The 25,758-nt window shown below is 55.6% G+C and overlaps 1 protein-coding gene and 1 long non-coding RNA gene across 2 annotated transcripts; both read left to right on the top strand.

The window, feature by feature from the left end:
* The first annotated feature begins 132 nt into the window (after positions 1–132).
* Positions 133–4,901, top strand: VPS18 (VPS18 core subunit of CORVET and HOPS complexes). The gene is made up of 2 exons (XM_039843855.1): positions 133–2,047; positions 2,775–4,901. The coding sequence occupies exons 1-2, from the start codon at positions 158–160 to the stop codon at positions 3,498–3,500; spliced, it is 2,616 nt and encodes an 871-aa protein (XP_039699789.1). The 5' UTR covers positions 133–157; the 3' UTR covers positions 3,501–4,901.
* A 2,573-nt stretch (positions 4,902–7,474) lies between these two features.
* Positions 7,475–12,673, top strand: LOC120587166 (uncharacterized). The gene is made up of 2 exons (XR_005648883.1): positions 7,475–8,068; positions 12,485–12,673. It is a non-coding gene; the product is annotated as an uncharacterized LOC120587166 (long non-coding RNA).
* The last annotated feature ends 13,085 nt before the right edge of the window (positions 12,674–25,758 follow it).

Genomic DNA, 25,758 nt, shown 5'->3' with positions numbered 1-25,758 from the left:
GGACCATACTGACAAGTGATGCTGGAGGTCTGGGGTGGGGTGGGGGGTGGAAGGGCCAGGGGCTGAGGTTAAGTCATTGCCTGGGTAGGTGGAATCTGAGGGTGGTAGGGGCAAGGAGGAGGCTGAGGGTGGGAATGGCAGCATCCTTTAGGGTGCCATGCTCTCCCCCACTCCAGGTTCTCACCTGCTGATTGCTCTGAGCAGCACCGAGGTCCTCTACGTGAACCGTAATGGACAGAAAGTACGGCCATTGGCACGCTGGAAGGGGCAGCTGGTGGAGAGTGTAGGCTGGAACAAGGCACTGGGCACTGAGAGCAGCACAGGCCCCATCCTGGTTGGCACTGCCCAAGGCCAGATCTTAGAAGCAGAGCTCTCAGCCAGTGAGGGGGGGCTTTTTGGCCCTGCCCCAGATCTCTACTTCCGTCCATTGTATGTGCTAAATGAAGAAGGAGGTCCAGCACCTGTTTGTTCCCTGGAGGCTGAGAGGGGCCCTGATGGGCGCATCTTTGTTATCGCCACTACTCGGCAGCGCCTCTTCCAGTTCATAGGACGAGCAGCAGAGGGAGCTGAGGCCCAGGGCTTCTTAGGGCTCTTTGCTGTCTACACTGACCACCCACCCCCATTCCGTGAGTTCCCCAGCAGTCTGGGCTACAGTGAATTGGCCTTCTATACCCCCAAATTGCGCTCTGCACCACGGGCCTTCGCCTGGATGATGGGTGATGGGGTGTTATATGGAGCATTGGATAACGGGCGTCCTGACTCCCTGCTGAGTGAAGAGCATGTCTGGGAGTACCCAGAAGGGGTAGGTCCTGGGGCCAGCCCACCCCTGGCCATTGTCCTGACCCAGTTCCACTTCTTGCTGCTGCTGGCGGACCGAGTGGAGGCGGTGTGCACTCTGACTGGGCAGGTGGTGCTGCGGGATCACTTCCTGGAGAAGTTTGGGCCACTGAAACACATGGTGAAGGACTCCTCCACGGGCCACCTGTGGGCCTACACCGAGCGGGCTGTCTTCCGCTACCATGTGCAACGGGAGGCCCGGGATGTCTGGCGCACCTATCTAGACATGAACCGCTTCGACCTGGCCAAAGAGTATTGTCGAGAGCGGCCCGACTGCCTAGACACAGTCCTGGTCCGAGAGGCGGATTTCTGCTTTCGCCAGCGTCGTTACCTGGAGAGCGCCCGCTGCTATGCCCTGACCCAGAGCTACTTTGAGGAGATTGCCCTCAAGTTCTTGGAGGCCCGACAGGAGGAAGCTCTGGCTGAGTTCCTGCAGCGGAAACTGGCCAGTTTGAAGCCAGCTGAGCGTACCCAGGCCACGCTGCTGACCACCTGGCTGACAGAGCTCTACCTGAGCCGACTCGGGGCTCTGCAGGGTGACCCAGAGGCCCTGAACCTCTACCGGGAAACACGGGAGCGTTTCCGTACCTTCCTCAGCAGCCCCCGACATAAGGAGTGGCTCTTTGCCAGCCGGGCCTCCATCCATGAGCTACTTGCCAGTCATGGGGACACAGAACACATGGTGTACTTTGCTGTGATCATGCAGGACTATGAGCGGGTGGTGGCATACCACTGCCAGCATGAGGCCTACGAAGAGGCCTTGGCCGTGCTTGCCCGCCACCGGGACCCCCAGCTCTTCTATAAGTTTTCACCCATCCTCATCCGTCACATCCCCCGCCAGCTGGTGGACGCCTGGATTGAGCTGGGCAGCCGGCTGGACGCTCGGCAGCTTATCCCTGCCCTGGTGAACTATAGCCAGGGTGGCGAGGCCCAGCAGGTGAGCCAGGCCATCCGCTACATGGAGTTCTGCGTGAATGTGCTGGGCGAGACTGAACAGGCCATTCACAATTACCTGCTGTCACTTTATGCCCGAGGCCAGCCAGCCTCACTACTGGCCTACCTTGAGCAGGCCGGGGCCAGCCCGCACCGAGTGCATTATGACCTGAAGTATGCACTGCGGCTCTGCGCTGAGCATGGCCACCACCGTGCTTGTGTCCATGTCTACAAGGTCCTGGAGCTGTATGAGGAGGCTGTAGACCTGGCCCTGCAGGTGAGCTAATGAGTCTTGACCCCATCTAGGAAAGGGGCCTGAAGAGCAATAGCTTCAGAAGCTGAAGGGTTGGGAGGAGTGTGTGGCTGTGGCTAAGGGGTGCTGGCTTTCCTTGCAGAGAGGTGCTATAGTCTAGAGGTTAAAAACACATACTCTGAAGTCACAATTTGAATTCTGATTCTGCCACTTGCTAGTTTCTGAATCTCTCTGTGCCCCCAGATTATTCAGCTGCAAAATGGGGGTAATATTGAACTTCCCTCTTAGGGTTGATTAAAGTACTGTATATGAAAAGCACCCAGGATAGTGCCTGGTGCTTAGGTAAGTTCTACATACATACTGTCACAGTTGCAGAAGGGGAAGATGCTGAGTGGCATTTCTCAAATCATGAATTATCACCTTAAGGACTTACTGAATCAGAATGCCTGAGGACAGGACCCAAAAATCTGTATTTTGATTATGTTCCCCACGTGATTTTTAAATTCACTAATTTTGAAGCCCCGCAATCATAAGTTGCTTTTACATAGCTGTGACAGGGACAGCCCATTACTGACACAGATAACTATCCCAGGCCCCAGAAATCCTGCCTTGCATGCTGCCAGGAATGCTGGGAATCCTGCCTTGAGGCCTTTCCTCAGGCCCAGGGTCTCCCTGGGCATCTGTCTCTCCCAGGATCTCTGTCCTGAGTCAGGGAGGAGTCTTGACCTTAACACTCACGGTCTCTCCACAGGTGGATGTGGACCTGGCCAAGCAGTGTGCTGACTTACCTGAGGAAGATGAGGAATTGCGCAAGAAGCTATGGCTGAAGATCGCACGGCACGTAGTGCAGGAGGAAGAAGATGTGCAGACAGCCATGGCCTGCCTGGCCAGCTGCCCCCTGCTCAAGATTGAGGATGTGCTGCCCTTCTTTCCTGACTTCGTTACCATTGACCACTTTAAGGAGGCTATCTGCAGCTCACTGAAGGCCTACAACCACCACATCCAGGAGCTACAGCGGGAAATGGAAGAGGCCACAGCCAGTGCCCAGCGTATCCGGCGAGACCTGCAGGAGCTGCGGGGCCGCTATGGTACTGTGGAGCCCCAGGACAAATGTGCCACCTGTGACTTCCCCCTGCTCAACCGTCCCTTTTACCTCTTCCTCTGTGGCCACATGTTCCATGCTGACTGCCTGCTGCAGGCCGTGCGGCCTGGCCTGCCAGCCTATAAACAGGCCCGGTTGGAGGAGCTGCAGCGAAAGCTGGGGGCTGCTCCACCCCCTACCAAGGGCTCTGCCCGAGCAAAGGAGGCTGAGGGCGGGGCTGCCGCTGCGGGGCCCAGCCGGGAACAGCTCAAAGCTGACCTAGACGAACTGGTGGCTGCTGAGTGCGTGTACTGTGGGGAGCTGATGATCCGCTCAATTGACCGGCCATTCATCGACCCCCAGCGCTATGAAGAAGAGCACCTCAGTTGGCTATAGGAGGTGTCACCCCAATGGGTGGGCAGGCAGTTGGGAGTAGCTACTTGCTTCCTCTTGGGAAGGCCACACTAGTGTGTGCTCAGTCACCTGGAGACTGCAGGGCTATGACTGTGTTGAGAGGAGTAGAATTATAGCTGTGTAGCTGTCACCCACGAGGTGTCAACTCTGAGTGCACCTGCTGGCAGCCCATGTTGTTCTTCAGAGTTGTCTTAGAGCTGCTATTATGCCTAGCCATCAGCCTGCCTCCCAGTAGAGGGCCTTAGCCAGGAGAGGTCACAATTCTGACCGAATTCCTCTCTTCTGTGCATTTAACAGCTCATTTTTCCTTTTCATTCTCTGTACATATCCAATTCACCTTCTAGAGTGAGAGTTCCATTCTTCCTTTTCATTCTGTGCCTCTTCTCTCCCAGGTTCCAGAAGTGAAAAGACAGCCCTTCCAAATCCTAGGCATTTGGGGTGGTGCTGAAGGTGGGTGTGCTCTTGGGCACACTGTCTAGGGCTCCTTATGACGGGTGCCCTGGGCAGAGGGCTTCATAGAACAGTGAGAACTGATGGGGTGCAGAGCATTAAACTGTTCACACTGCAGTGGTGGCTCTGGGAGTTGATGGCTTTGTGTTGATGCTAGGCTGAGTGGTGTGTGAATGATCTCCAGGAGGGGGTGGGGATTGCCAGGGCCCTGCATGCTTTCAAACCTTGGCCCTTGCTCCTTCACCTGAATGTGTGACAGGATGATTTTGCCATTTTCTGCTCCCTTCCTTGTCGCCCTACTCTATCCTCTCTGACTCGAAGGTTTCAGTTGGAAATTATCACCAACCATCCTGTCTTGGAGCAGGGACTGTTCTTCCCTTTGGCCAGCAGGTGGTGCTGCTCCCCACATAATCCTTCACACTCAGGCTGGTGGAGGCACTGATTTCTCAAGTCATTTTTTCCATTAGTATTTCCTCAGCCTGTTCCTCCCTATTTGTCCCAAGAATTTTCTGGGAGCCTCCACTGCATAACCATAATCTAAGCCCTTCATTCTTCCTCCTTCCACTAGCCCTTACACAGGCTGGATTGTGCTTGCCTTTCTCTTTGCCAGCCTGGATCCCTGCCTTTCCAGGTTCTGCCCAGCTTTGATACTGCCCTACCACTGTCTTGGCATTTAACCATAATATTGAGGTCCAACATGGAGGTGAAACTGCCACTGCCACCATCAATGGCATTTAGAAGAAATTTTTTTTTTTTCTGTCTAGCTCCTGTGACCTGCTCCTTCCTCCAAATTATACTTCTGGGGCCTTCCTGTGACATCAGCTGAGCACCCTTTGCTCCATTGACTGGTGTTCACAGTCCACTGCCTGGCCCTATGGGTGTGGTCTATCAGCTGCCAGACTGAAATAAAATAACAAGTGAACGTTCCTGGAATCAGGTTGGGGTTCTAGCACCTAGCTGGTGACTGCAGTCTTTTTTCTCTCTTCAGTGGCCAAATCCTCTTTCAAGACTTATCTCCTGCAGTCCTGGTGGAATCTTGCCCTGTTGAGTTCCCCAACTAATAGAACAACAACAGGGTCTCTTCAGCGTCTCTGCCAACTTAGAGGGCTGGAAGCTGCTGATCTTCGATGAGCCTCAGACTCCCTATCTTCCCCCAGAAGCAAGAGTGGGAGTAAATGTGTGTGGAGGGGTCTCATTGGGAGGGTAGAGGGCATCATAATCCTGTTCCCTTTCCACTGTTCCAGAAAGATTTGGAGGGCTCCTGCTCCCTTCCTTTCCTTTATGTGGCCTAGGGCTCCCCAACACACCTAGTCATTCCCAGTAGAGGGCTCAGGGGTAGTGTCATGTCTCCCTCTCCTCCCCCGTACCCCCAGTGAGTATTAGGTATAAACTTTGGTCACTTCCAACAGCCTGGGGCTTCTGTCTTTGCACATAATGGGTACCTAATACATGTTAGTTAAACAAACACTGCCCTATTGCTCCCTCCTCCCAGAAGACTTGGCTAAGACAGCCTGGGACACCCCTGCCCCTTCTGTCCTTTCTTAAGCCTGCCCATCTGGTCCTAGGCTGCTTCCTCTTTCCTGGAAAAAGGCCCCAGGCTTCCCTGGCACTGACAGAATGGGGTTCCGTTAAGTCAGGGCAACGGGAAGCCACATCTCTTCAATCCCTGGAAACCAAGAAAGGTCTGGAATGAAGGGGAGAGAGAAGGCCCTCAGGGCCTTGGCCCAAAGCCTGGGGGAGGGCCGAAGGGAGTGGGGGTGGGGGAGCAGCTGCGTGGGCAGAGGCCAAGATGAATGAGCTGCTTCTGGAGCGGTCACTGGAAATAGGAGTGGCCACAGCAGTGACGCTGGGATCAGGGCAGGAGGCCTGTAAACAAGGAAGCCACCTGGGGGAGACGCAGGGCGGCCACTGGTCCTGCGGAGCAGGTGCTTCCTGAGGCCCGCCCTTGAGAGAGCCCTGGGGGGCCGCTCGGCCGAGTCCGCAGCGGGCACTAGGGGGCGCTGTCTACTGGCTTCCCGAACCCACTGGCTGGCTTCCACAGTTACTGGGGGAGTGGCCCTGGGAGGGTGTGCCTACCCAGCGTCTGAGGTCCGGCTTGCCCGCCGGGTCGCCCTCCCTTCTCCTGTCCCCAAGGCAGACTGGCCAAGGGCACCAGCCCTGGTAGGGAGGGAGCGGGGTTCAGAACCGGGCCAGACTGGGTGTGAGCTCATTCCCCCGGGACCACCAATTCTCGCAGTTCCTGCCCCTGCCCCCAAGCCTCTGGTCGCAGGCCCCGCCGGCACCAACTCCATTGGTCGCGAGGGGGCAACGAGGCTACCAGGCTCCAGGCTGCCCTGGGCGCTGCCCCCCTGGCGCCAGAGAAACAAAAGGTTAGAGGGCCCAGAGGGAGCTATCTGGCTCCCCCACCACCATCACCATCACCACCACCATCACCATCACCACCACCACCACCACCACCACCACCACCACCACCACCACGGGGCCGGGTGGGAGGGGACCAAGAGGGGCACACCTCCTCCTAATTTCCCCAGCTCTGCAGATTCTTCCGAGACACTTTCACAGGCGGAAATTCCCAGAGGTCAGAGGAGGGAAACAGTTAATTCTTTTGTGTCTAATGGGTCCCCCCCCTCACGCCTCCCCCAACTTCCTCCTCCTCCGCCCCCCCCCCTGTGTGAACAGGAAGTGGAGAGGAAAAGGTTCTGAGCAGAGCAGCTGGGAGCAGGAGGTAGGGAGTGGGCGGCAGGCTTGGTGCCAGCCCTGCCCCTCATGGTTACTTGCTGGAGGGCCAGACCTACTGTGGCCTGGGAAAGAACCTGCAGCCCCACTGGCGAGTGGCAGGGGAGCTGGGAGTCAGCCTAGAGTTCGAACCCCCCTCCCTCAGCCTGCCCTCACCCCCTGGGTGCTGCACTGGCATTGGGAACTGCAAGGCATCCTCTGCCCAAGACCCAGCTGCCCCTGCCACCGCAGCACCACCCCCCACTGCACGCTGGGCATCCCTAGGCTGGCAGGCATCTTCAGGCAGCCTCCAGTCCTGGCACTGGCTCCAGCCACTCAGCCCCTCAGCCCTGCCAGTTCTTTGAAGCTCATGCAGCGCTTCCTGTTTGGGGCGGGCGATGCCAGGGCCCCTCCCCCACCATTGTTCTGTAGAGACCATAGGTCCATCTGTTGCCCCATGGCGGGGCCCCTAGGCAGTGCCACACGGGAGCAGCACCACAAAGGACGCTGCTGGCAGCTTTGCTTATGTGGAGCGAGGCTGGGCCCTGCAGCAGGTTGAGGATAAATAGTGGTCAGAGGAAGCCCTGGGGTGGACAGTGGGATAGAAAGAGGATGCCAGATCTAGTTCTTGGATAGCTGGAACCCTCAGCTTTCTCCTCCACCTGGAACATGGAGATGATGATATTCAGGGAGCTATACATGCTGAAGCTACCAGGAGAAGGATACTATTCTTATGACCAGATTAAAAAAGGGTGGCCAATAAAAAGGGCACAATGGAGGGTTCTTCTTTCAAGGGAATTATTAGCCCCTGCTTGCTGGATACCCCCTGACTGTGTGCTTTCCTCTTCCTGAGCAGCTTTGCCTATTCTCAGCTTTCTCCTTAAAGTAACCCTTGAGCTGAGCAGTCAGGAATTATGAGATCATGGGAGGTTAGGGTGGCCCTAGGTTGGTGACCAGCACTGATGTCCACTGAGAACAAACCTGGGCAGGCCTGGCAGGAAAAGAGAAAGGGGCACTGGCCCCAGGAAGGTGGGTGCTGCCCCTGGTTCCTAGGCTGCCTGCCATGGCCAAAGCTCTGTTTGTGTTTCCCAGGTGTGGAGGCAGGTGCCGTGTATCTCTACAGCTCACCTCCCCTTCATGGCCTCATCTCACAGCTCTGACCTCAACCTGCTTCTTCCCACGGGGCTGGAAGCCCAGACATGGTTTTGCCCACTTCCCTCTCAGATCCTCATGTCCTGGCAGCCCAGGACATGAACTGCCTAGATCATGGCTCCCAGAAGGTCGGAGATGCAGAGACCTCAGATAGAGGCCATGGAATGATGTGGGACCCTTGTTCGGATAAAAACCTTCATGGATGTGCAATATCTGAGCTTCCCTGGAAGAAGGTGAGCTGGGGGATCCACACCTCTATTTTCTGTCCTTTTCTCCCCTATCCCAATCTCTAGGGGATGCCAGGGTACCCGGGAACCCAGTTTGAAAATCAGCGAACTGCCAATCCTACCTCCTAATTTTATAGATACTGAATCTCCGAGGAGAAATTGGTGGCTGGTGCGAGGCTCCATCCAGGATCCTGTCCTTTCTCCATGAGACTGAGCATCAGCCAGCAGGTCATCCCATGCCTACTGCGAGCCAAACACAGTTCTAGGCCCTTCATTGTGGTTGGTCTTCATCTCCAGCCAAAATTGGTTGTGCCGAGGGGCAGGGAGGTGATCTGGAAAGAGCAAGGGCAAGTCTCTGCTCTGCCATTTACCAGCTGTCAGTTTAATCTCACCCTCAGAACCTCAATTTCTTCACCTGTAAAATGTGAGTAAATATAACAGACCTTGAGAGGCTCAAGTGAAGCTTAGATAAGAGCAGTGCAGCACATCTGCCAGCTTAGCCCACGGCCTGGCACCGGAGCTTGCTTTCTCTTCCATTTTACTCTATGCCTCATTCCTTGGGCACTGGGACCCTTTGCAGCTCTTCCCTCAGAAACCCCTTTGATCTCTTTGGGAATCAGACTGGAATTGGAAGAAAAAGGCTTACATGAGAAGGTTTTTCTGGTTTCTCAAAAGATGGTGATTCTGGGGAAGAGAGGTTCAGGATTGGTATGAAAGAAGAAGCCCTCAGGCATATAGAATATGGCCTCTGAGGTGGGACAGGAGTGCTACGTTAGGAGACAGGATCCTGGTTTCCTGGAGGAGAGAGGGCACAACTCCAGATCCAGGAGATAGAGTAGGCTGAGGGTGTCGGCCCAGGCATGGTTTCTCTGCCAGTCTGCCCTCATGGTCCATCCCAGAGCTTGCACAACAGCCTGGCTGACTGGCTAGCTGGCACTCCTCTGGGAGCCTTAGGAAGTCCCCCTTGTCCCCCCTTGACCTTTGACCTCTTAGGCCTGCTGCAGGCCAGAATTCCAGGCAGCTGTCCTCTCTTTTACCTTCTGTTCCTAGCCATTTCCCTTTACGACTAGATAGCATTCAGAGACACCCCAAACCCTCACCTTACAGCTCATCCTTTCTCGTGCTCTTGGGGACAGACCAGTTGGAGCCTCCCCTCGGGCAGCTCCCTACATGAGCTAGTGGGGACCCTTGGCTATAAGCCAGCAGGACCCTTGTTTGAAGGACCCAAAACTTACAGGAAAGCACCCCCACAGCAAGTGCTCCTGAACTCCTAGGCATTCTCCCAGGTGCCCCGACTCCATCCTTGTCCCAAAGCCAGGCAGGTGAAGCCAGGAACGGCAGACAGAGCCTCCTCTCCCGCCATCCTCTGAGCAGTCAAAGTCCAAAGAACCCTTGATACTGTTCCACATGAAACCGTGTTGCGCCTGCGCCTGACGACACTCAGTTTCACAATCAAATAATTCCCTTTGGTTTTCTAGCGGAATTTTTGCTTTTATTTTTTAGGGTTTCTTGGCCTTTTTTTTAACCAATCCAGTCTCCCCTGGGGCCCCTTACCGTCATCGCACATCCCCCATTTCCGCCCCTAAGGGCCTCCTTTTCATCCCCTGGAATCTGGAAACCCTATGTGTGGGCAGAAACCCCCCAGCATCCCTCACAGCACCCTGGCCCAGCCTGGCCTCCACAGGGGCAGCCTGTTAGCTGGGGAAGAGTCTACACTCCAGGCTGGGGCTGGAAAGGGAGTTTCTCTTTGGACCTTCCCAGCTCAAGCCATGGAGAAGCCGTGTGGTCTAGTGGTTAGGGCTGGAACACATGGGTTCTGTCCCCAGTAATCTCTTTGACTAACGCCAGAAGCCTGGGAAAGTCCCCATGGTACCCAAAGGACTCAGTTTCCCCACTGGCTGAGGGGCTCAGAGCTAGCTTATCTTCTACCTACCTTGGTAAAGAGTTTTTGATCCAAAATTTTTGCTCTGTCACTTACAAGCTGTGTGACCTTGACAAATGGCTTAATCTTTCTGAACCTTAATTTCCTCATCTATGAATTAGAGACTATTATTGTACCTAACTCCTGGTTGTTGTTAGGGTTAAATAAGAAAACATATTCTCAAGAGCCTAGTACCATGTGTCCTGTAATAGCTCGACAAACAGTAGTTGTTATTGTTAATAATAAGTAGAAATACATAATGAGGTGGGGGTGTGTTCTCTGAGGCCTAGGCTGCCTGCCCCTGCCCCTCTTGCTCAGGCTGCCCTGTCCAGACCTTCCTTGGGCCTCCTCTGGCTCTAGAAGGGACAGGGATGCCTTACTATTTGTTGTGGATCAGGGCTGAGGCCCTGCTGCTCTCCCTGTCTCCATGACGACCCCAGCCCCTCCCCTCCTTCCTTCCTCAGGAGTTTTCTGTTTACTGTAAACAGCTGCCCCAGCTCAGCCCTAGCTGATCCTGTCCAGGGTCAGCCAGACCCTCTCTGAACTGGGGACTGGTTTGATGTGTGAAGATCGGGGCACAGTGTCCTGGGCTCCATGAGGCCTTGAACAGGCTCTGTTGTGCCACCTTGACTGGAAGGGAGGGGAAAGGACTGTCACCTCAGACCAGGGCAGCCAGAGCCTCCGAGACAAGGAGATGGAGTGTAATTGAGGAGGACCATGCTGAGGGAGCCTGGTAGAGAGATCACTGGCTTGGCCTTAGACTGACCTGGGTTCAAATCCTGACCTGGATTTGTTCACTGTGTGATCTAATGCTGGGCGTTTAACTTCTCTGAATTTCACTTAGTTTATTGATTTGTAAAATAGAGATAACAACACTCTCCTCAGAGGATTGGTTGCTGTGTACATTGGTGATAATGAATGTAGGTTATCATGGCATGTTGCTAGCTTGCCTTGATGATGGCTGGATTGATTATTTCATCCCTTCAGATTCTCTCCTGCTCGTGGGTCTTGCATGAGTCCTTGCCTATTCCTCCACCTAGCATGCCTCAGTCACACAAGCCTATAAGCATGTGTATGTATGCACAGAGCACATATACACATGCACACAGCAAACACATGGAAGCCTGGTAATGAAATAAAACTTGCAAGTGTCTGAGGCACGGGAGAGACTCTCCATGAAGTTAGAGGAAGAATCTAGCTGTTTCCTAACCCCGTACCTGGGCCCGAATGGACTGACGTTGGAGCTGGGACATCTGTATACACCAATATCACCAAGTTACCACAGCTGCCTAGCTCTCATTCCACTCAGCCTGCAGGATTGCACCCACCCTACCTGCCCAGCTGACCACAGTGCAGGAATACAGGGTACAGCTCCCCTTTCCTGGGAGTCAAGCTTTCAGGACAAAATGTCTGAGAGCAAGGCTCATGGCTCCCAGGTCCCCAGGGGCCCATGTTGGCTCCATTGACTCTCCAGCATCCTTGGAAGTGCCAACTTTTTAGAAGAGCCTTAAAGGGTAAGATTTAGACCTGCCATTTCCCTTACCACTAGAACCAGGGCAGGCTGGGGTTAGGCAGGGGCATTCATTGATTTGAGTCATTCTCCACAGGCCCGTGAGTAAGTGTGGCTCTGGATTTCCAGCTCCTACTCCCCACCAAGATACCCATCGGGGTCTTCCAGGGCTGGGTCCCTGTTGGTCCCAGGTGCAGCCCTGGGGTTCTGCCCTGAGCTCACCTCCCTCTGGAGCGCGGAGTAGCTGCTGGAGGCCTATGGGCATAGCCGATTCTGTTGCCCCAGTGTCCCCTTCCTAACTACTGGGCCTAACTCTGGAGTTTCTGTCCTCGCCCTGGCCTGGGCTGCATGAGAAAGGAGAGGAGCCCCCAGGACTGAAGTCAGCGCCATGGACAGGGCTGGAAATCCCCCACTTCTTACCTTGGCCAGTTGAGGAAACAGCCTCCCGGCAGAGGGCCGCCTCCCGCCAGGGACTTTTCTCCTGGGGGTGACACAGCATACCAGGCAGCGACTGGGACCCCAGCGGCACTTCAGCCAGCCTGGGGGTGAGGAGAATGTCATACAGGACCACTCTCTCCCTTGCAGGAGGCATGGCAGCCAAAGGTCCTAGAACTTATCTGGAACTAAAGCAGGTCCAAGAGGGTGGGCAGGGAGGAAGGAGGCCATGGGGGATGGGGGGAAGGTCCACACTGCTAGTGATGTCTGGTAATTTGATGAGGCCCAAGTGATTCTGCTCCAAGACCCTACCAGCCCCTCCTCCACACTCCCTTTCTTTACCTAGCACCTAATCTGAAACCTGCTCTGGTAGGATACATAGCCTTGCGAATCTCCCAGGGTGATGGTCTCCACACTTTTTTGATTATGAATATTTATGTATAGATTATATACTACAGTCAAAACACATAGTAAATGTTATTAAAGTTCAACTTATTTTTTAGATAAAAAATAAGTCTAATTAGAAATCCTCCTATTTTCCCCCCTCTCCCAATAGATGGCCTGGCTCACTCCTACACACAGCCCCCCATGGAGCCCACCACGCTGACAGATGAAGGCAGGAGAGCCTCTCAGTTTTCTTAATACTGCGCACCACGAACAACTGAGTAACCCACATCCAATGACCTTCTATTTGTTGTTGTCAACTTGAAAAGAAACTTGGCCCTTACGTAAGGCCCTAATGCTACAGTTGTGGTTATGCTGCAGCTCCTGCCCTAAAGGCCCAGGCAGCCTGTCCCTGGAACCACAGCACCCTGATATAGAAAGTGAGTGTTTATCAAGGAAGAATGTTTGCGTGCGTGCGTGCGTGCGTGCGTGCGTGTGTGTGTGTGTGATGTACATTGCTTGTGTGAATGTGTACCCAGGGTGTGCCACTCAAAAAGAACATCAGTGACAGCTTCTGTTTTCTGGTCTGCTGGTTATAGGGGCCTCACACAGGTCACACAGGTAATGAGACACCATTGACCCCTCTGACCTGAGTCATAAGAACCCCTGACATTGAATCAGATACTTTATCTCATCTGCGTCCTCACAACATAACTGTTTAGGTAGGTGAGGCAAGTATCAATATGTCCATGTTGGAGATGAGAAGCCCAAGATACAGGGAGGTGAGGAATTGCCCAAAGTCACACAGTTCGGCAGAGCTGAGTCTCCTGTGTGCTTCCACTCCTCCCAGCATATCTCTCATGTTCTGCAGCTGTGGGGTAGCCTGCCCTTTCTGCCCTATGGGTGGGAAGGCAAGCCTAGGCCCTTCTGCCTGTTCTTGGAAATTTGGCCCAGCCCATGTTAGCAAAGAGCAGGGGCCCCACAGGTAGAGGACAGGGGCCTGACGTTCCTGTCAAGGCCAGAGTTGCCCTGGGCTCCAACGGGTCCGCTGGCAGAGTTGCCAGGGCTTTCTCCATTTGAAAGCTCAGTCCTGTAAGGGTGGCAGAGGGGGAGGATGAAGGGAGGGCTCAACCCTCTGTCCCTTCCCCCCTCACTGACAGCTGTAATCTGCTTGGGAAAATCTCTTTTTTTTCCGCACAGGAAAAAATATTAGTTGTCCCGATAACAAGGAAAACAAAACCCAGCGCAGGGCATCAGAGACTTCCTGAGGCGGAAACAATGTCCAGGGCGCTCGGTGGAGCAGCCGAGCCGGGAGGTTGGGGGGGGCAGAGAGATGACACTGGTCCAGGCCTATCCGGCTGGTGGGGGAGGGGGGTGACAGATCGAGGAACTTGGAAAAACGATCTCCCCCCCAAAACCTTGAAGTCTGGGCTGTTGAGCAGTATCCGGGAAATGATTCAGGACCAGCACACGTCCCCAAACGGCGGCAGGCCCCTTTAGCTCAGGTGCTCTGAGTCCGCCACTCTTTCCTCCTGGTCTCCAGCCTCTTCTCCTGGGTGCTGTCCCACCCCTGGCCTAAGAGGCCTGGGGGTAAGGCAGGAGGGTCCCTTCCAGTGGGCCTGGAGAGGCTATGGGCACCCCACGAGCAGCATTCTCCCGGCTTCTCCCCTGGTGTGCCCATAGCTGCTTCCCTGGGTAACTTTCCATTGTGGACGGTGGAGCAGGGTGGGGCGTCAAGAAGGGGAGAGTGTCTCCAAAGGCCGCACCTGCAGGCCTCTGGTTCCTGTTTCCCTCTCTGCTCCAACACTTATGCTATTTGGTCCAGTGGGTGTAGCCTCTGAGCACTATGGGCTCCAGGGAGGGGCAGGTGAGGGCCTGAAATTTAAAGCCAGGTCCCTGAGCTCGCAGTAAACTGTATGTAGTTCTCAACACTGGCTGTACACAGGGTCACTTAGGAAGCTTTCAGAAAATACTAGTCCCTGCCAGGCCTCATCTCAGACGTTATATCAGAATCTCTAGTGATTCTTGTGTGTAGTCAGGGCTGAGACCCCTGCTCTATGACCCTGTGACCCTTTGGTCACTTGCTGTCTGGTGTCCTCCACCTCTACCATCAGCATTGTCCTCTCAGTTTCAGATTGGGGCCCCTCAGAAATTACCACCTAGCTGGTGGCCTCCAGAGGTGCCTGCAGAGTTCCCTGCCCAGCGGGTGGCCAGCTGCCCAACCCAGTAGCAGGGTCTGGGTTATCCCTGCCCCCTCCCTCTGCTCCTTCTCCTTCCCCCCTGGGCAATGACGCCTGGGGCCTTTGTTCTCAGCCAACAGGAGTGTGACCAGAAACCTACCCACAGCTTAATTACAGCCCCATTCACTGGCCATAGGCTGGCCGCCATCCATATTCAACCTGCCCAGCTTTCCCCGTTTAGCATCCCCCCAGCCCCACAGCCTGTAACCCAGGCAAGCCTGGCACAGCTCCTCCCCACATCCCAGGGTCATCACCAGCTTTGTTTTAAAGAGGACTCAAGGTTCCTTGCTCAGCACAAAACCTAGGGCCCTTAAGAAGGTCTGGGCTCTGAGTACAGAGGCTACGACTTTCCCCCAGCACTGGGGGTTCCTGCCAGGGTGCTGCTGATGTGCCATGCCAAATACTGGGCTTTCATGCTAACCTCTTTAAAGTCAGAGGCCTTTCCTGGTTCGTTTTTGATTGTTCATAAGCAAATACCAGTCACCTAGATCTGTGGGTGCATATGCACACGGAGAGAGCCACTGTCCTTCCTCTCAAAGGCCTTTTCAAGACAGAAGGAAGGGCTGTCATAAGCTATTACAAGATAGTACCATTTGAATTCCCCAAAACCTTCCCAGAACTCCCCACCAGCACAGTGTAGGGAGTATTGCAACCACTCCATAAATGTTGAATGAATATTTAAGTAGAGCAGAGTATGCCCTTCCTCTAGCAGTACGAATAAAGGGAGATATATCTCAGGGGTCAAGGACAAGATGGAGGTTCCAATTGCACAAAATGGGGAGGGGGAGGAAAGAATGAGCCAGGTCCTGCAGCCTAGCTGAAGAGAACTCACTAGGGTTCCTTTGCCCCCAGCTAGGCTTTTACAAACTGAGGAGCTTGCAAGTCTCCAGGGTCTGTCCAGAGGGCCTGTGGGGTACCACCTCTTCTGCCCGAGTCGTCTTGCCCTCCTGGAGAATCACCAGAGATCCTGAGAGGCAGGACCATAGAGCAGGCTTTTCCCTTCTAAGGGGACCTTCTCGGCCTAGAATTCCCAGAGGTCTCCCCTTTTCCTCTGGAGGATCCCAGCCCAGCTCCCAGCCCCCATCACAGCATTTTTCAAACAGGTGGAAGATGCTGTGGACAAGTGACCACCTGGCTGCCGGAGAGGGGAAGCCCCAGTGCATGTCCCTGGGGTTTCAATCTCCCCAGGGGGAAACGGTTTGGCCAAGAAGCTACTGCCTGCTCCCCAGAAGCTTAGGCTTTGACCCTTGGCCTGGGCAGTGGGCAGCAGGCTTCAGGAGCTTGGGGTGAGGGAGCTTCAAAGGGAGGGGCTCCAATCCCAGCTGCCTAGCTCTGGGTACTAACAGGCCACGCCGGGGGCAGCAGAGATTGGGGGCACCACCACCTGCTTTTCCTTGTTTTGTTTTCAGGGCACTAATTACTGTGCTGAGCTCCGAGCTGCCTAATGAGGCCGTTTGGATTTCCTGTTGTTCTGGCTTCCCAAGACCCTTAAAGGGCCAGCATCACACTAGGAGTGGACCTGGGTGGGATATTGACCACTCTGGTAAGGGTGAGCAACAGAGGAGCTATCCCTAGGCTCAGCCTGAATGCCAACGGCAGTGACGAGGGGTTGGTCCAGTACTTCCTGGCTGCTCTCACGCCCTCCATGAGGACCCGTTCAGAAGTGCTCATTCCGGAAGCAGGAGCTTCAGAACTGTGCAGCCTGGTCAGAGCATGGGATGAAAGGGAGGAGGAGGCAAGGAGGCTAGGGCCGAGGAGGAAAGGCTGGTGATGTCACCAGTGCCCAGACTGTGAGAACCACTGCAGCACCAGGCAGGAGGGAAACGCTGTGACGTCCTGCCCCCCTACCCCGCCGGAAAATAAACACTTGTTGTCTGAGAAGCCAGAGCCACTTCTGAAGGGGCAGGCTGGCTAGGCTAGCAGCTCAGAAACAGGCCTGAGCCCAGCTTTGAGCAAAGACCTTTGCCCAATGAGCCCAGCTTTGAGCAAAGACCTTTGCCCAAGGTGGATGCAGAAGTATGGTCAGGCTGCCCCTAACTCAGCCCCTCTGTGGCATACCACCAAATGGGGCTTGTAGGATGTATCTGACTTTTCTGCACCTTGACTCATCTCTGCACATGGAGGAGCTGAGCATAGCTGGGGATGCCAGGGAGCCCTTTTACGATGCTTGATGCAGGCTGCAGATGGACTGGCAGGTCAGGTGTGGGGGGGTGCCTCTCTGCCTCCTGAGTCTCCCTCAGATTTGAGACACAGCCTCAGCCCTAAGACTTGTTCCAAGTGCCCCTCAGGCTGCCTCAGACTGTGGGTCCCCTGGGCCCCAGAAGGACTGGCCTGCAGCACCCTCCCCCACAGACAGGGTGACGACATTGTTGTTCTTATACGGGGCCTTCCGCCTGGAGTTCCGGCTCCACTAAATGGTGGGAATGAGGGTCCCAGGGACAAAACCAGCCTGGTTCCCGCAGCCACCTCAGAATGGACGGAATCCCCATTGTGTGCGGGCGCCTTGTGCCCGCCCTCCACTTGCCCTAGCCGGACATGCCAACAAACAGCTCATTGAGCCTGGGGGAGGGGCCCAGGAGACAACAATGTCCCCCAGCGGGCCAGGGCAGTGAGCTCAGCTGGGGGTGGGGGCTGCTATGAAGGCCAGAGGGCGATGATCTCAGCTTGGGGAGGGCCGGTCCTTGTGACAGGCTGACCCGAGGCTGGCCTCCTTGGTGAGGTGAGGCTGAGAAGGGCTGACCAGGGCTGGCCTCACCCTGGCTGCCCCGCCCCGCAATACTGAGCTGGGAACTGACTGGTGCTTCTCACACTTAAACTGAGCTAGCCCCAGGGCACTAAGCAGGTGCAGCAGGGGGCCCAGCAGAGCCACCCCAGATCTAAGAGGCTGGTGGAACCTCCCTGCGATAGTGCCTTTCCAAAATCCCCTAAGCAAGGCCCAGCCCAAATAGAGCTCTCCCATACCACCAGTCCACACTGGCCACGGCACGACTTGGACGGACAAGAGGATGCACTTTCTATGACCAGAACATCTCAAGAGCAGGGATCAGCCTGGGGAAGGGGTGATGGCCCTGTCCCTGGAGGTATTCAAGCCCTTGGCTATAGAATATAGGGTTGGCTTAAGTGCCCTTGAGAGCTCTCCTCACCTTGAGCTTCTAGATATAAGGCCCCAGCTCATTCCCTCGAGACACCTCTGGACTCCCTTTGTGGGTTCCAGGCCTGAGGTTGGGTGAACCCAGGCCTGATCCAACATTTTATGCTCTTCCAGACAAGTCTGGGCTGCCAGGCAGGGCCTCAGGACTCTGAAGGAAAAGGGAGGAAGTGGGAGGGCTGGCGGGGAGAGTGGCATGGCCAAAGTGGCACCCACTCTCAGTATAGGAGTCAGGGAAGCCCTGATGCCAGTCAAGTTTACAGGGCTCTATCTGGAAATCAGGGGGTGAGATGAGAGAGCAGCTGCTGGCAACAAAAGTGTAGGGCCTGTCCCAGCAGGCCATCAGGGGTCTGGCATTCTCAGGTGCCCAGTCATCTCAGGGACAGGACCCAGGAATCAGTGCATACCTGTCCACCAGCCACACATGCAGAAAGACTTCTAACTGCCTCTGGCCTTCCCTCTGCACTTTCACGCTCCAGACCACCCTGTATGCCACTGCCAGATGGTGTTTGAACACCCTCCTCTGCTCAACAACCCACAGGTTCCCCAATGCCTGTCAGTCGAGTCTGAGTTCATCTGTCTGGTGGATCTCCCGACTCTAGCTGTCTAACCTCATGTCCAACCCCCTCCACATATGAAGTCTGCTCCAGCTGTACCTACTTCATTTCCACCCTGATCCTTTTCCTCTCTCCATTCTCCACAGGAATCCTCTCTTTTCTCTTTATCTAAGTTCTGCTCTTTTCTTGAGGTTAATCCTACTCCCCCACAAAGTCTCCTCTGACCTTTGGAGCCCTAGTCCTTCTCTGAACCCTGGTTCCACAGGTTGTCACATATCTTTTCATGGGCCTTGATTTCATCTGCACATCCATGGGCATCAGGAGCTGAATTCAATGTTCCTTTTGGCCTCACTGACCTTGGCCCAGTGCTAGGCTCATAGTAGACCTCAGCCACAACTGGTTGACTGATGGACCCAAACTTTGGGTATGGACGTGGGCACACACACAGACCCCAGGAAAGCTAACCATGGGGAGCCCCAGATAGAACACGATTTTTGCCTATATTCTCTTCTTTTGATAGCAGTTTAATGGGCTTGTCCGAGCTGTCCCCAGCTTCCTCCTTACCTAGAGAAGGGCCGTGGTAACAGGGACAGGGGATCAATCCACTTAGGAGAGGAGAAGAAGCAAGAGAGAAGGGAGTTGGCCACAGGACAACACAGGGTGGCAGAATGGCTCCAACAAGGAGAGTGTTCATGCTGCCCAAGAAGGACTCATGAGACTGGGCTGAGTGGGCACAAAAAAGGATTGAAGCCCAAGCCCTGTCTACTTCTAAATGTACAGAGTCAGCCAAGTCTGTTCCTGAAACCTCTGGTGTTGAAGACCCTGAGTATTCACCATGGCTCTGGAAATTCACTCTGAGCTCCCAGACCTTAAATCCAGCCTGCCCTTTTGCTGCAAAGTTCAAATGGCTGGACAGCTCCATTGGGCTTGTTTTTCTGAGTGGCAGCCAGAAGGCTGGGGGCAGAGGCAAAGTGTCATTGGCTCACAGTGGCCTAACATTGTCCAAAAATCTCCTTGGGGCTGAGAGGAGTACCAGGTCCTGGACTTCTTCCCTGGGGACAGTCTAGACACAAGAACTCTCTGGGTTGGAGTTTTTTTTGCTTACCACAAGCAAGGCAAGTTACTCATTAGCAAGCATCAACATGCAATTCTCATCAACTCCAGGGGAGAGTTCAACTTGGATTAACAACTGGGATACATAGTGTAGACACTGTCACAGGAAGTTCTCCCATATGTCTAACCCAAATCCTTCCTGCGACAATTGAAGCCTATTTCCTCTCATTCTGACTATGGTGGGAGAAGGAGACAGACAGCTGGTCACCATCCTCTCCTTAAGACCCATTACCTACTTGACCAGGGCAGTTAGGTTCCTCCTCAGCTTTCTCCAGCAAACAGTGACCTACCTACCTGCTCAGGCAACTGTTCACAAAGTTGGCACCTGCCCTTGGTTTCTTTCTCTGTGTATGAGAGTACTTGAAATATAGCACTTCCGGGTTCATGCCTGACCCTTCTTCTCAGGGAGGCTGCAGGGGACCACGGCCTGTCTGAGTAACCCCCACTCCCAGGTTCCTTGGGCTGCGGAGAAGGAGAGGTGCGACCTCACCCCCTATCTCTTGCTTGCTTCAAGTCCTGGGTGGCACCTGGGATCAGAGATCAGAATTTGTGTGAAGAAATTTGGAGAGGTCAGAGTTTCTTCCAGGAGATGAGTTGTTGCTCAGTGGAAGAAGGTGAAGGACACACAAGGACCCAGGGATACCAAGGGGTCAGGGACAATGCTGGGCCTGGATGCTAATGGAAGGCCAGGGCCAGAAGAGGGGAGTGAAGGCTGAGTGGGAGGGTGGGGCTGGAGAGAACTTCCCATCTGTGAAAGCTGACAGAAAAGAGAGGTTTCAGGGACAAATGAGCTGTACACTGGGGAGGGGACAAGAAGAGAGGACAGTGGACACAAGCACAGCCAGGGCAGAGGATGAGCAGGTGAGGAGGCTTCTACAAGGGAAGAAAAACCTTCCGGTAGGGAAGCCAGTCCAAGACCTAGGGCTGAGGGGGTGCCCGAACCTTTGTTTTCAACTTAGGCTCTGTTCTCCTCCCCATCCTCTGTCTTTCAGCACAAGTTGGCAAAAGGTTCTCTTTTGGCCCCATCACTCTCAGCAATGCCTCTGCCCTGTGCCATCCATTCTGTAGCCTTGTAAACCCCTCTCAGCGTTTTATCTGCTCTGAGGGATCTGGGCAGGAGGCAAGGCAGACTGGGCCAAAGCCTGAGTCTGAGGGTCTCCATGCAGAGGCTTTCCTGAGCTTTCCCTCCCTTCCCCTGAGCCTCCGTGCTCACTGGCTAGGGTGGGGACAGGAAGGAGCAAGGGAAGGGGAAGCTAGGGGCTCTGGGAAAGTTGCCGTGGAGGCTGCCTTAAACCCTGGACTCTTCTGTGGCTGGAAATACCCGCTGCATGGCTCCTGGCCCTAGCTTTCCAGGCATCCCCTGGGTTTGGCAAATAAAGCTGGGGCAGCTGCCGGGTCACCACCAAAGAGGGCCCTTGCCTCCAGCCAGCAGCTCTCCACCCTGCCCCTCCTCTCTTTCTTTCTTTCCTCCTGACCAGATTACGGGGGGCTTGGGGAGAATTTCCTTCCTACGCAGTTAAAAGTGGCTTCTCAGGTCAGGGGCCATCAGCTTCTCCTCTCTTGGACCCATTGCCTCTGCAGGCCAAAGCTGTTCTCATCCAGAAAGAGAGGGCCTGGTCCACACTATTACTCCAGCTCCAGGTGCCACCTGCCCTGGGATTCGGAAAAGGCAAAGGAAGAAGAGCATGGTGCTACCCTAGGCCCTCAGGATCCTGGGACCCAGGGAGAGAGGAAGTGGGAGGCCTTCCTAGTCTCCTGAGGAGCCAGAGAAGGCACTCTGTTTCATGCTTAATGGTCTCACCAACTTGGACTTACTTTCCTTGGTACATTTGGGTCATCAGTCATGAGCCATCAGCAGGCAGACAGTCCAGTCTGTGGGTTCCCTTGGTGACTTGGGGAGGGCTGAGTCCCCTGAGCTTCCAGGAGCCTCAATGACCAGGATAGTTCAGAAGTCGAACTCTGCTCTGAGACGCCACTATGAAGGAAGAGGGGTGTCAGCTTGAGACGTATACTTGGCCCTAGCCAGAGGGTCATTTCTGGAAGGCCAAGGCCATGGACAATTAGTTCTTCCAAACCTTCCTCTCTTCTCCAAGCCCATTCTCAAAACTCCAGTCTTCTCCCTCCAGGTAAGAACCTTGTCACATCCTCTTCCCATAAAAGACCCTCACACGTGAAGTTTTCCACAAGGTCCATCTCCTTACAATGACCTGCCTGGCTTCCTTATCTCTTTTTTTTCACCTTATCCCTTATGGCTGTTTGTATTTAGCTCTTTTTCCCTTCCTTTCCTTCTGGAACTCACTTACTGTAAGAGACCTCCCCTCTACTCCAAGTCTACCCCTGAATGTCAGGATGTCACCTGTGGGAAAAGAAATTAATGTTTATTGTATCCTGCGACGCATAATCAGATTTAGTCCCACAGTCACCCTCCCAGGTCACTATCATTATTATCCCCATTGCACAGATAAGAAAACTGAGGTGTAGAGTTAGATTACAAGCCCAAGACCACATGATTGGGAAGTGCCAAAAGCCATGTCCATGTCATGCTTATTCAGCGGACTCAACCACAGGTTGGGGAGAGGTCCCATTCTACCTCAACCCTCCCCATCTCCATCATGAAGGTTCTTCAGAATTCAGTGTCTCTCTGCGACCATGCCCCAGTTCCTATTCTTTCCTCTTTCTCTCACAGGGGCTCTCACATCTTACTATCAGCCACTGCATTCTGCCTCCCCTACCACCACCATGAAGCCCCCAAATGAGTCCTCAAGGCCACCACCAAGTCATCATTTTCCTCTCTTCTCCTGTCTCAGGCCTGTCCTATGGGGAACCTATCCTGTCCCTCGGGAAAGACCCAGAGCAGGCAGTTCCTTGTAGTGACTCCAGTGACAGGCGAACGAGGCCCCGCGGGGCGCCGCCTGCCGAGCGGGAATCCCGGCCCTAACCGCTGGCGCCCCCCGAGGGGAGGGGAGAGGGCGGAGGTGGTTCTGCGGCGGCATCTGTCCCAGGCCGGCGGGAAGCTGCTGCATTAAATTGTAAAATCGATTTATTGACCGGCAGGTGCGAGCAGCGGCAGATGGAGAGTAGCGCTGCCGGGGCGCATCTGCGGGGAGCGGCGGCATCGATCCTGGCCCCCCTCCGAAACTCGTCCGTCCTGGTCCTTTCTCGTCTGCTCTCTCCCAACTGCAGGGCCAAGGTCCGCGGAACAGCGGCGCCTAAGCGGCTAGCGTAGCTTGGCTCCCTCCACCTCCCCCCTCATGGCCTCAGGGCCCGGGCTGCGCCCCCACGGCTGGCAGGGCCTGCCAGCCCCACTGCCCCAGTTGGCACGCGGCGGGCCGGGCTGACGCGTGGCAGCGCCCTGCGGCAGATGAGGCACGCGCCGGCCTCATTTCAATGTGAATGGATCGAATGGAGCAGCCATGTGGCAGCAACAGTTTGCAAATCTCCCCGCCTTCTGTGCAGCTCCCTGGCCGCCGCTCCCTGCACGTGGCCCCTTCTCCACAGCGACCGCAAGTGGCACCCCTAAAGGCTTAAGTGCCCCGCCCAATCCAGGCTAACTACCCTGGCCGCTGGTCTGACCCGTGGGCGCTGTGGCCCGGCCCCCACCGCGCTCCTACTCGGGTGCAGTTTGCCCCACAGAGAGCGCTGTCCCGGGGGTGTAGGGGAGAGGTGGGGTGGACAAAACGGCGCTGGAGGCCTCCAAGCTGCTCCGCCAGCCCAGCGGAGGGCGCATAGGCTACCCAGTTGGGGGAGGGATCCCGAGGCCCTACGCGGCCCCTGTCGCACCCCAATAACCGGGGGTCAGTTTGGGGCACAGCTGGAAGACAACCTTGGCGCTCCTGCCGCGGAGTGCAGGTTCTGCCTGCTGTGGAGCTGTGTGCGGCCGTGAAGCGGAGAGGATGGCAAAAGCAGAAGGCTCCTGGGGCAGAAGCTGTGGGCCTTGCATGGAGCCAGGCCTCGACTCTGCTCTGGCTCAGGACTCTGGGCAGTGTTTCGGGTGCCAGTCGGGGTGAGGAACCGTGGCTCCTCAGAGGGCCCACAATCAGCCCGCGGGAGCCTAGGTCTGTGGGGCCAGCGTCTGGATAGCAGCAGGGTCCGCAGATGTCCACATGGGTCCGACTCCCCAGTGATTTGCAGCCTCCGATTGCCTCACAGCTTCCTGCTTCTGGGAGCTCCCAGTACCCGTATTTAGTTCTTCTGTCTGCAGTTGTCAGTGGCAGAAAAAGGGAGGAGCCCCAGTTGTGGAGACTTTGCATTTCGGTTCCCTGCCCACAGCCCGACCCTCTACTCATCAAATGTGGGCAAAGCTGGACCCCAGCAGATTGGAGCGCTAGTGGGTACTTAGGGACAAGGGAGGCATCCTAGCACAATAATGAACTTCAGATAGGTGCTTCATAAACGCCTTTTGATGGTGGTGATACCTTTCCTCCTTAGGTCAGAGGATTTCTACATCTCTGGGATCCCTTGCATTTCGTGTCTCTGAAGATAATGATGACACTTTTGTTTGGTCCTTGACTGCAAAGTGCTTTGGGGCATATAAATTCGGATGTGTTTGAGGGGTAGAGAATGTTCCAGATCTACTACTGTGAACAAGATGCCTCTTGTGGGACTGGATGTCTCTCTTGAGAGTCTGGCAAGTGCCAGCGCCAGAAAAGAACTAAGTTTTTATGAACTCTCAGACCAGAATTTGGGGGGAAGTGGACAGACTAGGTAGGGCTGGATGTCAACTCGAAGGAGAATGAGGGGCACTCTGCCACCCTAGGTAGATCCAGGGACCCGTAGAGTATGGGCGGAGAGAGGATGAGAAACCCACTTATCAGATTCACTGGGAGGCAAGCCCTGGGCTCCCCCCTCCCTAGGGCCTGGGGACTCCGCCTGCCCATAACCTACATTAACTCTGGAGCGCAGCCTGGGCCCATCTGCCGGCCCCCGCCCCACCTCAGTTCCCCACGCCAACCCGCTCGCGCCAGATGGTGGCTGGGAGGGGTGGCCGTGCGTGGGGGACCCCGGAGCCCGTCTCTTCACCTCGCCCCTCCCCCAAACCCACGCTCCCAACTCAGAGCTTTTTTCATCTCCTCCCCCCCTGCCCCAATCCCACCACCACCCTGAGTCAAAAAATCAGACCACCATGCCGCATAGGCAGCTGTTAGGCTCCTGACCCAAATTTCCCCCTCCATCTCCTCCTCCAGGGGCCCTCATGCTGCTGCGCCGCGTCCCTACTCCCCCCGCGCCGATCTTATCGCAGGACGACAGCCATCGCTGTGCGGGAGGGCTGACAGCTGAAGCTACAGGGCCCCCGCCGCCCTCGGCGTCGCAGAGAGAGAGCTCTCCGGCACCCTCGAGACTGGGAGAAGCTGGCCCTCCCCAGTCTAAGGTCTCCGGGGATCACGCCAGGTTCCGGGAAAGCAGCTGCACTGCCGCCGCTCGGAGAAGTGGGGCCACCCGCGGGAGCCGCGAAGGCGAGACGGGTGAAGCCTCCTGAAACTCAAATGAGTTCGCGCGCTTCCAGTTCCACTCTGCATCTCGCCCTATGAGGAGAGAACCCAGGTCTGCCCGGCCTCAGCCCTTCTTCACCTTGACTCTCCAGTGGCTGGAGCCAACTCTGGATCCAGGAGAGCTCCCCAAGGGAGCGACAGGACGCGGGAGGGGGCTTGGGGCTGCTAGGTTGGGGGGTAGATGGTGGGCGCGGGAGCAAAAGCTGAACCCAGGTGAGGGGAGGCGCTGGAGGTGGGGCCAGACCCTCATTACCATACAGCTGATGCCCCCCTTCTCCTACTTCGGGGACCACGCCCCCTTCCCCCAGCTCTGTGATCTGGCGTCTTGGGGCAGGCACGCGCCAAGCCAAGGCTGGGGTTAGAAGGGAGCAGGCACGCGCTGGACACGCCTCCCGCAATAAGAAGGGAGACGCCCACCAGGTGCAGGGAGGGAGCCCCTGAGTCTTAGACGCTTGGCCCCTCTCCTTGCTCCAAGTGGTCACAGAGAGATTAATGTGCCCGCTGGCTTCCCTGCTGTGCCGGGGACTCATGGTGGGTGGACGCTCGAAGGTTGAGGGCCGATCAGGCGAGGGCTCCCGAAGCTCAGTGAAGGAGATCGGAGTCCGTTGGCGCTGGTTTCACTTTCCGGATATAAGTCTTTTTTACCTGCTCGAGGGCTGCAGGTAACTAGCGTTGCCGCCAGACGCACTGCCCACGGGGACTCCCCAGTGTCTCCACCCGCACGACCATCCGGGAACCACTCGCTCACCTCCCGCCCCATTCTCCCGGCCCTCCAGTGATTCTCCCACTGCAGGGGTCTCCCCGCGTAACCCTGCGATTGCGGAGAACTGGTCTTCTCCGCACGAGCAGAGCTGGGGGACCCATAGGCTGAGAGCGGCACGGAGAGGCGGGGACCTGTG

This window comes from Pteropus medius, unplaced genomic scaffold (genome assembly GCF_902729225.1).
Source record: "Pteropus medius unplaced genomic scaffold, Ma_sr-lr_union100, whole genome shotgun sequence".
Classification (NCBI taxonomy): domain Eukaryota; kingdom Metazoa; phylum Chordata; class Mammalia; order Chiroptera; family Pteropodidae; genus Pteropus; species Pteropus medius.
Note: the sequence above shows the minus strand (reverse complement) of the source record. Positions and strands in the feature narration are given on the sequence as shown.

Bases quoted from the DNA above. Each gene is read 5' to 3' on its own strand.
- VPS18 (XM_039843855.1), top strand. From the start codon at position 158: ATGCTCTCCCCCACTCCAGGTTCTCACCTGCTGATTGCTCTGAGCAGC. The intron at 2,048-2,774 runs GTGAGCTAATGA...GTCTCTCCACAG, and splicing joins CTGTAGACCTGGCCCTGCAG to GTGGATGTGGACCTGGCCAA.